This window comes from Halyomorpha halys, unplaced genomic scaffold (assembly GCF_000696795.3).
Source record: "Halyomorpha halys isolate HHAL.00 unplaced genomic scaffold, Hhal_1.1 Scaffold1210.1, whole genome shotgun sequence".
Lineage (NCBI taxonomy): Eukaryota > Metazoa > Arthropoda > Insecta > Hemiptera > Pentatomidae > Halyomorpha > Halyomorpha halys.
Genome location: NW_027115484.1, coordinates 98661 through 114447, shown reverse-complemented (window position 1 = coordinate 114447; position 15787 = coordinate 98661). Strand labels below are relative to the sequence as shown.

General features: G+C 30.7%; 1 protein-coding gene across 8 annotated transcripts in view; it reads left to right on the top strand.

The window, feature by feature from the left end:
• The window catches only part of norpA (no receptor potential A), a 133825-nt gene that overhangs the window by 66532 nt on the left and 51506 nt on the right, over positions 1-15787 (top strand). For 3 of the 8 annotated variants that reach the window (XM_067052532.1, XM_067052530.1, XM_067052531.1), the window contains 3 exons: positions 10272-10452; positions 13497-13556; positions 14742-14879. In XM_067052532.1, the coding sequence (XP_066908633.1) occupies positions 10282-10452; positions 13497-13556; positions 14742-14879 (369 nt within the window). In that variant the 5' untranslated portion in view covers positions 10272-10281. Of the gene's footprint in view, positions 1-3699; positions 3906-10271; positions 10453-13496; positions 13557-14739; positions 14880-15787 lie in introns of those variants that run through there. The other 5 variants (XM_014433455.2, XM_014433456.2, XM_067052533.1 and 2 more) reach the window with 3 other exon arrangements.

Here is a 15787-nt window from a genome sequence, read left to right as displayed (position 1 = left end):
TTATTGTTCTTGTTTATTTTTTCATAGAAAATAAAAGGTTCATTTTTATTCCGAGAAAAAAAGATGTAAGGTGATTATCGATGACTCATCGCTTAAAGTCTGCTACTCTCTACCAGAAACAAAACTATTGTTTGCCCATTTGCCTTTGTGCCCATTTGTTTAAATCCCATATAATCTCATTTAGTTTATTAATTTTTGTACCAAGCGGGCCGAGCCCACCCTGGAAAATTTCTGGGTGGGCAGCTTATTGATGAAATTATTGAGCGTGTAAACCGGTAGACAGTATAAGATGAACAACAATTAACTTATACTTAGAGAGCGCTGAAGTGCTAAAGGACGCTCCTTCCCCCTCCTGGAGACCTATTGATGCGATAAACAGTTTGCTGCTTCCTCGAGTGTGATATTTGTCCTTCGATAGTCTCTTGTAGCATTTTTTCCTCAAGATAAATCTAGATATTCAATTAAAAAAAATATTTTAAATCAATAAAAAATCAGCACAAACCCCTTATAATTTATAATGATTATAATAATGGCCTCGTAAAGATATATCGATTGCGTGCATAAAAATTAGTTACTTAGTTTTTGGTTTTAATTTTAAAATTTCTAAAATTGAACTCAATGTCGGTTCATACACAAGGAGCCTAATAAAAATTTGTACAGTTGGAAGCTCTTCAGCTCCCCGAAGAGGAACCAAATGGTAGCCAGGAAAACCATATGATCGGTACACTGCATAGCTGGCAAAGGAAAGAGGTTGACGTGTCTAAGTCCGTCCATCTGCGATGTAAGTGGAAGATGTGGTTGCTTGAATCCAGTGTTCAAGAGGAGGAAGGGTTTTGTAGCTGAAAGATAAATTTAATACACAATGTTGGTGCGAAGGTTGGTTGCTATTCCAAGTGGAGGAAGGGTTTTGTAGCTGAAAGATAAATTTAATACACAATGTTGGTGCGAAGGTTGGTTGCTATTCCAAGTGCTTTGAAGATCAAATGCGCAGGGCCGGAAGTAGTGAATGCCGGCCTCTCACCGAGAGAAAAATGAATAGCTTTAACATTTTTTTATAACAGCCTTGGCTAACTTTAACAAATATTTCTGTTACGAAGAAATGGTATTCTAAAACAATTGTTGAAACATATCTTTGAAAATATTGTACTTTTAAATTTTAAAATATACAGATTATAGATTATCAACAGATTATAAATGACTATGTTATCTTGATTTGATGGATTACGATCCCTTGATAAGCCATGTTCCTGACCGCCGTTAATGTGGTGAATATCGTCTCTTTCAAAGTATATAATATTTTCTTCTTACTTTTGTTTGCCAGAGTAATGTGTTTGCTATTTGTAATCCATTTTTGATATGAAAAGGGGTTGTCTTCACAAGTACGGGAGCACAGAGGTGGCACACGAAGACGGGCTAGATTGTTTTGGACACAGCAGAGGTAGGCAGCAATATCTTTTGCACTTTTCTTATCAATCTGAAAGCACCTGAAAAATAGTTGTATGTTGGAATAAATCTTGTTTAGGCACGTTTCTCTGTCAGAAACCTTTGGATGCTTGACTTTAAATGGTTTGAGTTTACAAAATATGAAGTACGCAACCTTGTAACCCCTTCAATCATCAAACTTTTCATGTATAGTTTACAAATGTAGGCCTCATAACCCTAGATCATGGTAAAACTGTAAAATCCTGGGTTTTGATGATTTTCAACTAAACGGTTCATGGTTTTCAGTATGATGTTAATGAGTTGTTTTTTTTAAATAATGATTATAACTCCTAATGACGCTTCAGTTAGTTGTATAATTAGGTTTTAACTTATTTCGCAAGGTTTGACGAAGTTGACCAACGTTGTGAGAAAGCAGACGGTGACACTCACGAATTCCAACAATTGGTTGTTCGCTTGACGTAAACTAACGACCTAAGAGAATATAGGAGTTTACAGGCGTGTTCGGTGGGTATTCACCACTGTTGCCAATCGTACTAATCATGTACCTTCTTCAGAATTGGCGGATTTTTCATGGTTGTGAGGTTGAAAATATGATACACCTATACATGACGATGTAAAATAAAACGATAACGATAAATTCATTCTCCTTTAAGGTACTTACTTATTACTATTTAGTTAAGTATTTCTGTTAGAAATGATGCCCTAATTTGTTCTATCTCTCTCCCCATGTCGTTAGTAGGAGCATTAAATTGTGGAAGAGTTCACCATGAACCACTCCAGGGTTGTAAGGAAACCGAACTTAGCTAATTTCTATTACTTGTTACTGCAATAAAACAACTATCCCAAATTATTGAGCTTTTATTACTCTCCTTCCCTCAATACATAGTTCTTTTATATGCATATACATATTGATAGTAGAGATCTAATATTAGCCAGGGACAAAAATCGGGCAAAAAACGTCATTCTATGGAGATAGAATGAACCAATTAAGAAGTTATAATTTCTTATGTCCACATTTTGGCACTAGTATAGGGTGTTTTTTTGAGCCCGATAGAACTTGAAATTGTAAAAAATTAAATTGTAATCAATTTTTTTTTTTTATTCGAAAGATCAATACGTGACATTAACATTTGAAAATGATTTCGGGCATATGGGCACCGCGGCTGTTCTTGACGAAGCGCATTCTGGACGTCCAATTTTGGCCGTATGTCACGAATAACACGAACAATGCTGGCCTCCAAGGCGTCAATTGTTGCTGGTTTATCAGCATAAACCAGTGACTTCACGTAGCCCCACAGGAAATAATCGAGAGGTGTCAAATCGCACGACCATATGCGGCAATTTTGCTTATTAACAAACCCGTTAAGCCAATAAGGCGCCTCATCGCTGAACACAATTTTACAGAATGCGCTTCGTCAAGAACAGCCGCGGTGCCCATATGCCCGAAATCATTTTCAAATGTTAATGTCACGTATTGATCTTTCGAATAAAAAAAAAATTTTGATTACAATTTAATTTTTTGTGTTATTTTTTACAATTTCAAGTTCTATCGGGCTTAAAAAAACACCCATATCTTCGTAATAAATTTAAGAGTAAGTTTATTTGAACAATAGATAATCAGCTATTGATGTTTTTTTAAAGCAGGCATTGTCTTGAGCGAAGATAGTAATAGTTGTAGGGAATCTATTACAGACACAATGTAAATTAACTTATGCTGTCGTATTATCAGGATTTGCTTGGAAGAAGTAGTATCATCATTACATACCTAGGTAGTAGTACGATCAACTCTCTGCGCTTGTGCAACTGTCTCTAGCACCGTCACCGTGGAACCTCCACTGTTAGTCAGTGTTTATAAAAATCACAAAACGCAGTGTTTACTTATTTTATAAAAATATTTAGGGATCTAATTATGATCTGTTACTGCTTTCGGAACTGAATATTTTATTTTATTATTATTAAAGGGAAATATTTCGCTGATTAAAGATAAATTTTTTTTTTTTTTTATTTCATTATAGTTAGTTTACATTAATACTTAACTGATTGACAGTAGTTAATTGATTTGGTATTAATGTAGTGTTATTTAGAAAAATATGTTTGAAAACACTTTTGACTGAAGAAAAGTGTGTGAGAGTAAATTATATTAAAAGAAGAAGAGAAGAGATGTTCCTGAATGTCTGTTGCAGTATGCAAATCGTTTTCTTTTTGCTGTCGAGTTGGTGGGGGGGGGGAGACGCATGCGCGGCGTCAGCGATAAGGACCCATTGCTGTCAAAATGGTCGAGGTTCAGTGAGTGGGGTTAATAGAATTACAATCCATGTTACGTAGGCAAAGTGCATTTAGTCTAAGTCAGTTATATTGTGCCTCCCTCCGGCTCTGCCTTCGATGAGAGTATGCCACCCTTATAGTTATCTTTCTTCTAACGAGAACTCTACAATATATTCTAATGATAAGTTTATCATCAGGTACATCCCACACTGCATGTTTTATCTCTTCTTTAATTTATGCCTCTTTCTTTTTGTTTTGATTCTTGTTTATCTTTCAGAATTTTGTTTTTTATTAGGAGTCCACTGCTTAATTTACTCACCTGCTACAATAATAAATCTTATAATGTTCTTTGTTTATAAATAAATAATAATTTATAGTTTTGAAAAAAATAAATAAAGTTTTATACTGAATCAGTCATTTTTATTCATGTGTTATTAAATTTTCACAATTAACAATGTCCATTTTTACGGTACAAATTGTAAACAAACACTATGGTACTCAAGTAACTACTTAAAATTACTACTAATTACTTGCCTCTTAGCAAGAAAGTACATTAATGTAAATATGTATCCCTTTAAAGTATATTTCCGTCATATCATTTGCTCTTTTACTTTTTTTACTTTCTTATGATTTACATTTGACCACCATTTATCAAATGTTTTTATTAATTTTGCATCCACTAGATACATTATTGACTTTTAAGTTTAATCATTACTGAAGCTGTAGAAATTGTCAAGTTATTGATTATATAATTTGATTCTTATATTAAAATGCCTTATTATCAATCTTAATTTTACTTACTATGTTTTAATTGATTCATCTTGTACTTCCTTTTCTATCTATGGTATTTTTATGTTAAAAAAAAAATAAATAAATAAAAGTGTATAATTGTGATTGTCGAGTGAGTTGCATGCAAAGTAGTCTCCTTGAGAATAATATTAAAGTAATTAATTGTCGAAAAGTTATCTCTTAATGTTCACCAACTTTTATTTCACTTCTTTAAAATAGTTTCACTGATTCAATTGAGCGGGTTAACTTAGAACTTTTTTGGTTTGTTAATCATTCATTTTTAATTATGCTCTTAGTAATTGTGATAATATTCTTAATAGTGATTCCGTGTTGTTCTAGTATCGAAAGAATACACTACTAGTTTTCATTACTTCAATTGATCATTAATCATTAAACCCCAAATACCTATTTGCTAAAATTTCTTTTTTTAAGATTCAATTTTGGCAATTTAAATTTGCTTAGAAACATTTGACAATTATGACAATTGATAAAAATGAGGAAGTTGGTTTATATGTGATAAATAATATTAAAATATGAAATATATTGAAATGTTTAAAGTCACAATGTTTTAATTTAATTCTAACTAGGAATGATTCATTACTATAGATTGGTTTGGAAATATCACCTTATTAATCAGCTTAAAAATTAAAGTATTTGATTTTAATAATTGTGAAATTCATTACAGAAAATGAATAAAGAATAATTTTTAAAACTTACTGTAATTAGACTACTAATTTTTATTAGTATTTATTAAATTATATTTCTTTAAAAATGTATCTTCAATAACTGAACAGTTGTAATATTTTGAACTACAAGATTATGTCAGCATATATTAGACTACATTTTCTGATCTATAATTTATTTTAGTTTATTTTCTTATTACTTCAACATTTTGAACCTGCAACACAAAAATATTTTAAAATGCTGATTCAAATTTATAATGTATTACTATAACTTACAATATTATTTTTTAGTAGATATTCTCAATTGAAAACAACATTGTTCGGATCAATGTTTTCCTGTGTTAACGTAGTGGTCAAGTCTTAAATTATAGTATAAAATCCAATAACTAACTATAATAATTACTATTTGTTTGCTCTTTTATTTAAAGTATAGGTTTCAAAATATTCTAGGTTACGAAATATTGGAAAAATACATTAATCAGTTTTCACTTAAAAATATAAGTTATACACGGTTTATTATGTGTTTTATAATTCTATAAATTTGCTCATCATCATTTAATCTGAAAAATATAAGATATCGATCATTTTAATTTTTATCTTCGTAAAATTACGACTTGTTAGAGATCTTTTACTTTAATGACTGGGTGAAGACAATTTATTTCTGAATATCCTGGAAAAAAAAAAATTAAAACAGTCCAAAAAAAAAGGTGAATGGTTACCCTTTTCCTGGTTGATACTGTAATATTGTGTCACCATAGCGGTTAGTAAATCAACAACATTTAATTTTTTCTTTTTTATTATATCACCTTGAGTTAATTATCTTGTATCCTCAACCATAAATTATCTTTATTATACCATCATAATCAACCATAATTCATCAGTTGAGGACTTAGCATTATTAAAAGCTAAACTTTTTTGATAAATAATCTGATACTGCTAATACTGCTATTTGTTTCAAATAGTCGATTAGTTAAATAAATTATTTTGGCCATAATTCAATTTATTTTCTATTATTTATAATAAATTAAAATTATAATTTATCAGCAAATGCGCCCTACATTTCTTTACTTTTCATACTTATATATCAAAATTTCCTTCAATCTGGATTTGATAATTTTCCTGTATTTTTTTTTTTTTTTTTTTTTTTTTTTTTATTGCTGTTTGTTAAGTTGGCCATACCCTTTGTTCTTTTGTTTTTTTTTTTAATTTAATATCTAAAAATTTTCCAAATGTACCCAATTTCACATTGGATACATTTGATACACAACAAATTCACTTTGCTGACTGCACCCCTCCTCCCCCCCCCCCCCCCCCGACAAACTTCTTCAATCATTAATCTACGGTCAACTATCTACACCTTATTTTGAAACATCTTAGCTTATGACCTGAGTCTTTCTGTTCATTAGCATAGTTTTCTTGATGCTCAGCAACGTATGGACTTAGTGTATCCTATTTTTTATATACCCATTTTAATTTAATTTTAAATCTTCTGAAACTTTAGTCGTTTATTTAGAAATGTAATTGATTAAATAATATTCTGGATGGTTATCAGGAACAGAATTATTATTGTGTGTTGAATAACTAACATTATTAAATTAGGTTTTAAAAAACACTCCTTTACAATGACCAACTTTATTATTATTTTAAGACAGCTGTTCTTTCGTTATAATCCCCATCAGGGTGCATATAAATAATTTGTTCAAAGAGCTAAACTATAGAGAAAAGTGGATTTATGCTAAACTAGCCTGTTAAAATTTATTGTGTACAATTACTACGACATATCAAAGTACTGCTCTTCTCCCCTGACTTCATTTCATGAAAAATGTCTTCTCCCTCTTCATGAAACTTTGCATGCAGCAGTTAGTCATGAATCAGTGCATGAAGAATCCAGAAACTTTTTTAAATTTCTATTGCTGAAAAATATTTCAGCTTTGAGTGTAATTAATACATTGTAATAATTTAAATTATTTAAAAATAAAATGAAATTAATTTCGATCTTTTTATAACTTTTTTCAAATATAAAAGATAATTTGGGTTCAAATTAAGAACTTTAATACTAAATAGATAATATAATTTTATTTAAAATTTATAATATAAAAAGAGACTCTTAATCTCAGGGCGTGTTGTTGCTTGGGAATCAGAATACAGATACTTACAATAATTTCTCTTAATTAAATTAATATCTATTTTATACATGAATCTATTTTTACGTATAGCAAAACTAACCAAGTTCACCGATCTTCCTTTGATGATCCCTGGTATCTTCTTTGTTTCTATCGTTCTGTCCTAGCGTCCAAAATGGCTTCCTTCTTGACAGAAATTGATGAGGATTTCCTCATCCTGAAGACATCTTTCTCTTCGGCGCCTCAAACACGAATGAATCTTCTCCTCTATCTTCGATGTTTACTGATCCTCCAAAATAATCGATTGTGTTACAATCGCTCCGCTTTACTTGTTATGGTTTGTGATGTGAACAGTCTATTTACAATTGTTATGTTTTTCTTTTTCTTCTTTGATTTTTCTTTTTCTATAATTACTGTATAGAAACAACAAAGGTTGAAAAACTTCAATCCATCTTAACACAACCAATCCAACGAACACTTTGGAAGGACGCGCACGGCCATCTTTCTTGTTTTGAAACATAGTATTTCTTTTAGACAAAGAAAACTGGTTAGCTTGCTTTTTGATTTAAAATAATAAATAACAATATTCAAATGATACACAAAATAAAACATATTAAAAACCCTTTATACATCAAAATATACTATTTACTAAAAAAGAGCATATTACAACATATACCAGGTTAATTTTATAAATTACATGCAAAAATTAATCTCATTACACTCCCTAAGCCGAACAAACCCCCTAATCAATGAAAAGATCAAATTAATAAAAGCTTAGCAATAGGTTTACTAATTAAAATTTTAAAAATATATCTGTATTTTGTTTACGTAAAAAATATTTTTACAATAAGTTATTATTGATGAGAAATACTCATACATTTAAGAGAAATATTGAATCATTATTAAATACTAGAATTATAAAACATCCAGGATAACAATTAAAGTTTATCTTATATCATATTTAAATTAAGTAGAAAAATAAACAGTATTTACAATTGTAAGTTGAAATTGATATTTTATAGATTACTTGTGCATTGTAACTAACTAATTAATAACTTTGAAAAAAATCAACAATATGATTTTAATTGTTTAAAAAATAAATATAAATATCAACGCAACATTCTAGATATATTTCGTTTCAACCATCTTTTTGTATGATACCTACCTATGTATTTTTTTCTGACGTTGAGAATTCTTTCCAAATGTCTCTAGAATGAAGCATTATTATTGTTATTATTATTTTATTTTATTTTTATGGCATAAAGTATTTTTAAGAGTGGCAGGGTATCACAACTTAAGTGACCCCACAATTCCTGCCACATTTATAAACCTTGATTGATCCCATGTTTCCTGCTACATTTATAAACTAAGTTGAGTGTTTGCGGCTTTAGCGCACTTGCTCAGCCCCCACTGGCTCATTACCAGTGATGCGGAGAGAGGGATGCGCTGGGATTTCTTGAGCTCTGCTCTACCCCTCACACGTGGGGGATAGAGTGGGCTCAGAGATCCCCAGGTTGATTGTGTAAATATTGTATATATTATTTTATCATTATGTTATTTTATTTATTTATTTTTCATACAGATAGTTTGATTATGTTCATCTTGTCTATTCTTTTGTTCGTATATATTTTAAGAGAGTTTTATTTTTTTTATTATTTTTTTCTTTATTTTTTTATTTTTTATTTTATTTTAGTATGTATGAGATCATTCATGACTATTACCTTTTGCCCACAACTGTGTGGCAGATTGTAATATCTATCAATAAATAAATCTATCAACATTTATATACCTTAATTGATCCCATGTTTCCTGCTACATTTGGGAACCTCTAGTGACCACCATTGGATTAAATGGGCTGAAATTAGATTTGTAGAGTGTTTTCTAACCAAAGCAATGGGAGTGAGTTGTAGTTAAGATTCCATTATTGCTAAAAATGATTTCTAAACTTTTCTACAACCTCTCCCCCCTCGCCATGGTATTTTTTGCAGATCATAAAGTTTTGCACACTCCTACAGCCAAACGAAATTGAGCGGGAGGATTGAAAATGTATATGTTAGTTGAGAACACTCATTTTGGAGTTATCAACCTTTTTCACATTTTTTAAAGAATTAATGAAACAGATTAAATTCCTCACAAACGTGAAAGGAAAATATGATCTTAATGACAGGGCTGATTACACTTTGTACTGATATAGTTAGCTGTTTATAAATTATAAATGATAATAATAAACAGAATAAATAATTTATTACTGCTTTATATGTTGAGGTATTTCAGTCTACAATGCTCACCTTCAGAGCCAAAAGCATTCTTCAGCACACATAAAACTATAAACAATTATTTACAATAATGATGTAATGATAGTTGAGAGCGAATATTATATGAGGAGAAGATAGTTGGAGGTGCAGTCAGCAAAGAACACAAATAAGTCAAATTTTATTTATTACTGCTAATGTTTCGGCCAGAATTTCAAGCCTTCATCATGGCAACAGGTACAATTCTGCTAATACACAAATCAAAAAATCAACACAAGTCTGACTTACAAATGACGTCCTCATCTGACTCGTACGTACCTTGTGCATGCGTGCGTCTCCCTGATGAAGGCCTGAAATTCTGGTCGAAGAGCTAGAACTAATGAATAAGCTTTTACTCATTTCTATTCCTCACTGACCGCACCTCCAACCATCTCCTATTTGCAATAATATTCTGTTCAAAGAGCTAACACTAATGAATAAGTTTTTACTCATTTGTATTCCTCACTGACGGCACCTCCAACCATCTTTACAACCACTATATTCAGTTCACACCATAATTACAATAATATATTTTTAAGGTTATGTATACAAGTAATTTAAAATTATTTACAATTTGTGTTAATTGTGACTGCAACTATTATCAGTATATTTTTTTTTGGGTTTCACTTTTTTAATTTTGTTGGTTTTTAAAAATAATTTTTTATTAAAATTTTTAGGCTGTGAAAAATGACAAAAAAGTTTGAATTCAATTGGCATATTCCCGTACCAGAGGCCTTAGTGCAGGGTTGTATATTTGATCGATGGAACGAGGAGAAGGACTCTTCTGAGTTTGAGCCTAATTGCCTATTTAAAGTAGATGAATATGGTTTCTTCATTTACTGGAAGAGTGAGCCAAAAGTAAGTTACCTATTTGTTCCATTGCAATGTTTCATCTATCAAAATAATCTTTTTAATTATTAATGATGTATGAATGTATAACTTATATTGGGTTCATTTTGGAATCAACTCTTCCTTATAAATTTCCTTTATTGTTGGTGCATCATTTTTTAACGTTTCAGGATATTTCTCAATCATCAAAATAAAATGAAAATATTGTGGAACTTGTGTTAGGAGCTTTTTGAAATCCCTTTCAATCCGTCATAGCATTCAATGGCAAATATATCTCTATATAACAAAGAGAGCATGTAAACAAACCTTTATATATCAAATTTAAAATCCTTTTGGAAAACTAAATTCCATTTATGCAAAGAAGATTTGCAATGATAACCTCTATGCAGTAAAAATGACCTTTGCCTATGTATCACCTTCAAAAAATTTAATGGAGTTTTCAAGCCCTTTCTGTTACTGTCCCAATTGTGTTTTGTCATTTTTGCCTATTTCATGACTTAACGCAATAAATTGTATTTATAATTAATGTGTGTTGCACTTGTCCTCTGGTAGTGATGGCTGCATTAAGCATTCTGGCAACACATCATTAATTAAATTCATGTAAATGTCTTATCAAATTTCTCTGTAGCTAATGTACCATAATTTCCTATATTTTCTTAATACTATTAATTTTCTAGTTAATGCAGAATAAGACTGTGTAGATACAATGTTAATATTCATGTTGCGATGTGTTTACTATTTTTAAAACAATACATACTAATCGTTTTAAAGTGTTTGAATTTGATATAATTTGTTCATATCGGTATCAATAAAGAAATGTCTTGAGGTTCTATTTATCAAATTTTGAGCCATCGCAATTTGGATAATAATAATAAGAGATTGAGGCTCTAGATATTAAAATTTTGTTTTAAAGGCATTGAGACTCATTACAGCAGGGTTTTATTGTAACTATTAATAAGAATATTGAAAATACTAGTAATATGAAAAAGTAAAAATAATAATAATTACTTTTACAAGTATATAATATTATATTATAGAAAACAATTGATTAAATTCTTCAAAATAGATTACATACTAGAATTTATGGAGGCAATTAATAAACCATTTATCAAGTACCAACATTATCACATCAAAATGAAGGTGCATAATAATTTTAAAAAATTGACACATCTTTAACTACATGAAAGAGGTAAAATGGAAGTTTTCAATAAAAAGAAATATTACTTATAAAATAAACTACCAATTTTTTTATTAATAATAAATTACCAGTATTTTGATTAATAATAAGTTACCAGTAATTTAATGAAATTTGCCAAGTGCAGACTTCTAAAAAACTCATTACAAGAATAGTCCAACATGAAAACAATTGCTTTGTTACTTTTGTGGCTAAGCTTTCGCCAGGTGTTCTGGTCCTTCAGTTCTCCACTCTCCAAGTTCTTACTCCCAACTGTGTTCTGGCAGCCTGCACCTCAGAGTTCTCTCTCCCATGTTTGAGCCATCCTCTACTTCTAGCTCAGTAGAGGTTTGGGTCATCCTCTACTTTAACTCAATAGAGGTTTGGGTCATCCTCTACTTCTAGCTCAGTAGAGGTTTGGACCATACTCTACTTCTAGCTCAGTAGAGGTTTGGACCATACTCTACTTCTAGCTCTATAGAGATTTGGTTCATCCTCTACTTCTAGCTCAATAGAGGTTTGGTTCATCCTCTACTTCTAGCTCAGTAGAGGTTTGTGCCATCCTCTACATCTAGATCAGTAGAGGTTTTCTACTAGAATTCGTCTTGGCATTTTGTTCATATTCATCCGGGTAACATGACTTCCCTTCATTATGAAACCAGTCCTGAATACACGTTGGTTTGGATGGTAATTATAATAGACTATAACATAGACATAGGTATATAATATAAACATAGGTTTTATAGGTGTATCATAGCCAAAATCCATCTCATTTCCTGGATTGCAGTGATGTCTATTTTTCTTATGTCAAGTTATGTAGAAGGATTTCATGATATTTTAGTTTCAAGAACTGTGGGTTTGGTCTACCAAGTGCACCGATGAAGGGATCTTTTCCCCCTGCAGCATGAGGAGCTAATAGACAACCCTTGTTCACATCTTCGCTCATAACTACAACTGTGCAGAGGCACTGTAGGAAATACTGACACAACGCAGTGTTTCTAAAAATCACAACTCTTATTTAAAATATACCAGGATATTATAAAATGAAGAATATCAAGAGAAAGAAGCTGTTAATTTTAAAATGGATACCAAAAATTCCTATTCTAATTACTTAGACATTTATCATAAAAAAATAAGCATTTAGCTTTTAAAAAAAAAACTTACTTTAAGTTACTCTTAAAATCCTTTATCTCAACTTTTATTTTTTAATCTCCAACTCTTTAGTCCGTAGGCCGTTATCTAGTAGAAACCTTTGAAAATATATTGTTATGTATTTTCTTCACTATCACGCTAGCACATCCTAAATCAGTGGTTCCCCACTCATTGCAGTCAGTGGCCCACTAAGACAGAAATAAAATATTCCATGGCCCACCTCCACTCCTGACTTAGGATGAAAGAGGGTCCCACGTGGAAAATATTTGATTATTAGGTTGTTCAAAAGTGCATTCTTAGGTATTACTTATTTACCAATTAAAACTTTTCAAATAACATCAGTTAAGGTAACAATATAGCAATTTTAACAATAATTCCACATGAAGTATGTTCTGCCGAAACCTATCCGTGGCCCGGCGGCTGGAAACCACAGGCTTGGATTGGTGAATTCAAGATTTGTTTTTTTTAACTTTTTGTTACAGGCTAAGGCATGTGTCCAAATCTTTTAAACCTTTAGAAACAAATATTTCTATTAAATAATATTCATGCTTTTTTTTTTTTTTTAATATTTAAAATTTGCATTAAATATATTATAATCAACAATATAATTATAAAATTTCAATGGATCGTCAATAAAGGAAATAGCAAATAGCAAAGAGGCTCAATATAAATAATATATTTTATTTATTTGTTTATTAATTGAAATATCTTCTAATTTTGTTCACAGGAGGGAGATGTTATTGAGCTGTGCCAAGTTAGTGATATTAGGGCCGGAGGATTACCGAAGGTAAGTATCTCAATTATTTTATCACTTTTATATTGGTAATAATGAATCATCATATAAGAAATAATCTGTTGCCAATTGAAGAAACCTATCTCATTATGATTCTTATGGTTTTCTTGTTAGGCAGATACAAGAATGTAATGGCGATTTGCTCCTAGATTCTTCCTATAAATTAAATCTTTGCTCTTAGATTCTTCTGATAAATCCTGCATTTCTGACTTCTTAAAAAGTCTTTGCATCGACAGTTATAATTTAATAGAAAAATATTTTTTTCTGTAACTGGCGAGCAGCATTCCACAATTGGTTTTTGGATTCCTTTCAGTTCATCTTGTGGATAAAGGGAGTCATGGATCTCAAATGTATGTGGGCGGCTTCGTGTGTCCCATTTATTTGATCCATGAGTTATTGCATGTTTTGATTAGGCATTCCCTGAAGTACTATTTATGGGGGGGTCATCCCTAAATCAAATTTTATCCATTACAGAAGGAGTTTAATTAAACATAAGTGAAATCTATTGATTAATAAAAGATAATAACTTGAAGATATGGGGGTAACCCAAAGAGAATATAATGTTAGTTTAGTTATTTTGAATTTAGATAATGGGAAGATAATTTCTATTGATGATGGTGATGAGGTACAAAGTCCTGGTGCATGATAATAGAGTTGACTAATGAAAGAAATGTGCTTACTTGGTGTGAGTTGTTTGAACCACAGATGGCGATGGGTTGCCTATTTGTGATCTGTTAATCTTAAGCTACATTTACTGTGATACTTCAGCATTTTTTTCAAATAATAACAGATAATCAATACTGTTCAGAAATTGTAGTTTCCCGGCATGAAATTTTATATGTTCCATGCTATGCTATTTAAAACTGCTGTTGTATGACTTATATTGCTGTGAGTTGAAAATATTTATCAGATATCATAACGATAAAATGATGGTAATGATGCAGTTTGAAAGTGACTAAATTGACGGGTAGTGCCATCTATGGGCAAAGTTCAGTTTTATCTTTACAGATGTGTTACTCTTGTGAATTCTAAACCTTAATCTAGTCAATTATTCCTAACTAATGTTGTTTATTCTTTATTATTTATTAATCTGTTAGTTACAGACATTCATGCAATACAATGCACCTAAAATATAATAAATACTTTGAGGAGCACATCTTTTTCTGTTTTTCTGTTCAGGATTCTAGACTGTTAACACAATTAGTAAATAAGCATGGAGACAACTTAGAAGAAAAGTCGCTGACAGTATGCAGCGGCACGGACTATATAAATATTAATTATCAGCATGTAGTATGCCCCGACGCTGCCACGGCCAAGGTAAGTCTTGTTCCTTGACAGTAGAAAGCTTTCAAACAGTTTAGCTTACTTATGACAGATATGTTCATGACTTATATCTGTAACTTAACCACAAATGTTTTTTGAGCTTCGCACATTCACTTGTGCACTGAGGTTTTCTGTGCAGGTGCGTTTTTTTTTCCAAACGTGTTGCTTACACTTATTTTATATAACATAACTTCCTTTTCAAAAATGAATAAAATACTAATTCAATTGTGTTGAAAAATCATGAATAAATTATGTTTATTGCATAGCGTTCATTGACGTTTTTGTTTGCTGTCCAAGTAGGTTATCCCTCTAGTTAATTGAGAACTAGTCTACTGTTTCTTTTTTCATCTAGGCATACTTTTTACAACATAGCAGTTCTCTATATAGTGTGCCCATTTTGGATATCCACAATTATACATAACTTTATCTTACCATCCATTTTGGATATTATACATAACCTCATCTTACCATGTAACTCATACAGCATATTCTACTACCTTTATGTTAGGTAGCTTACCATCCATTTTGGATATCCACAATTATATATAACCTCATCTTACCATGTAACTCATACAGTATATTCTATTACCTTTTTCTTAGCTAGCTTATCCCTCATTTGTTATAACCATTCTTTTATTATCTGCCTTGTAATTTCCCATGATTGTTGGTTAGATTTATTTGGATCTGTTTAAATAAAAATACTTTACAAATGTAATCCTCCATGACCACCTTAATTCATTCTCTTTTACTATGTGTTTCTAAATTGTTCAAAGAATATTTGTTGAACTCTTGATGTTATTGATCTATTCATAATATATTATTATTCTAGTTCTCATAATATATTATTATTCTAGTTCTCATAATATATTATTATTCTAGTTCTCATAATATATTATTATTCT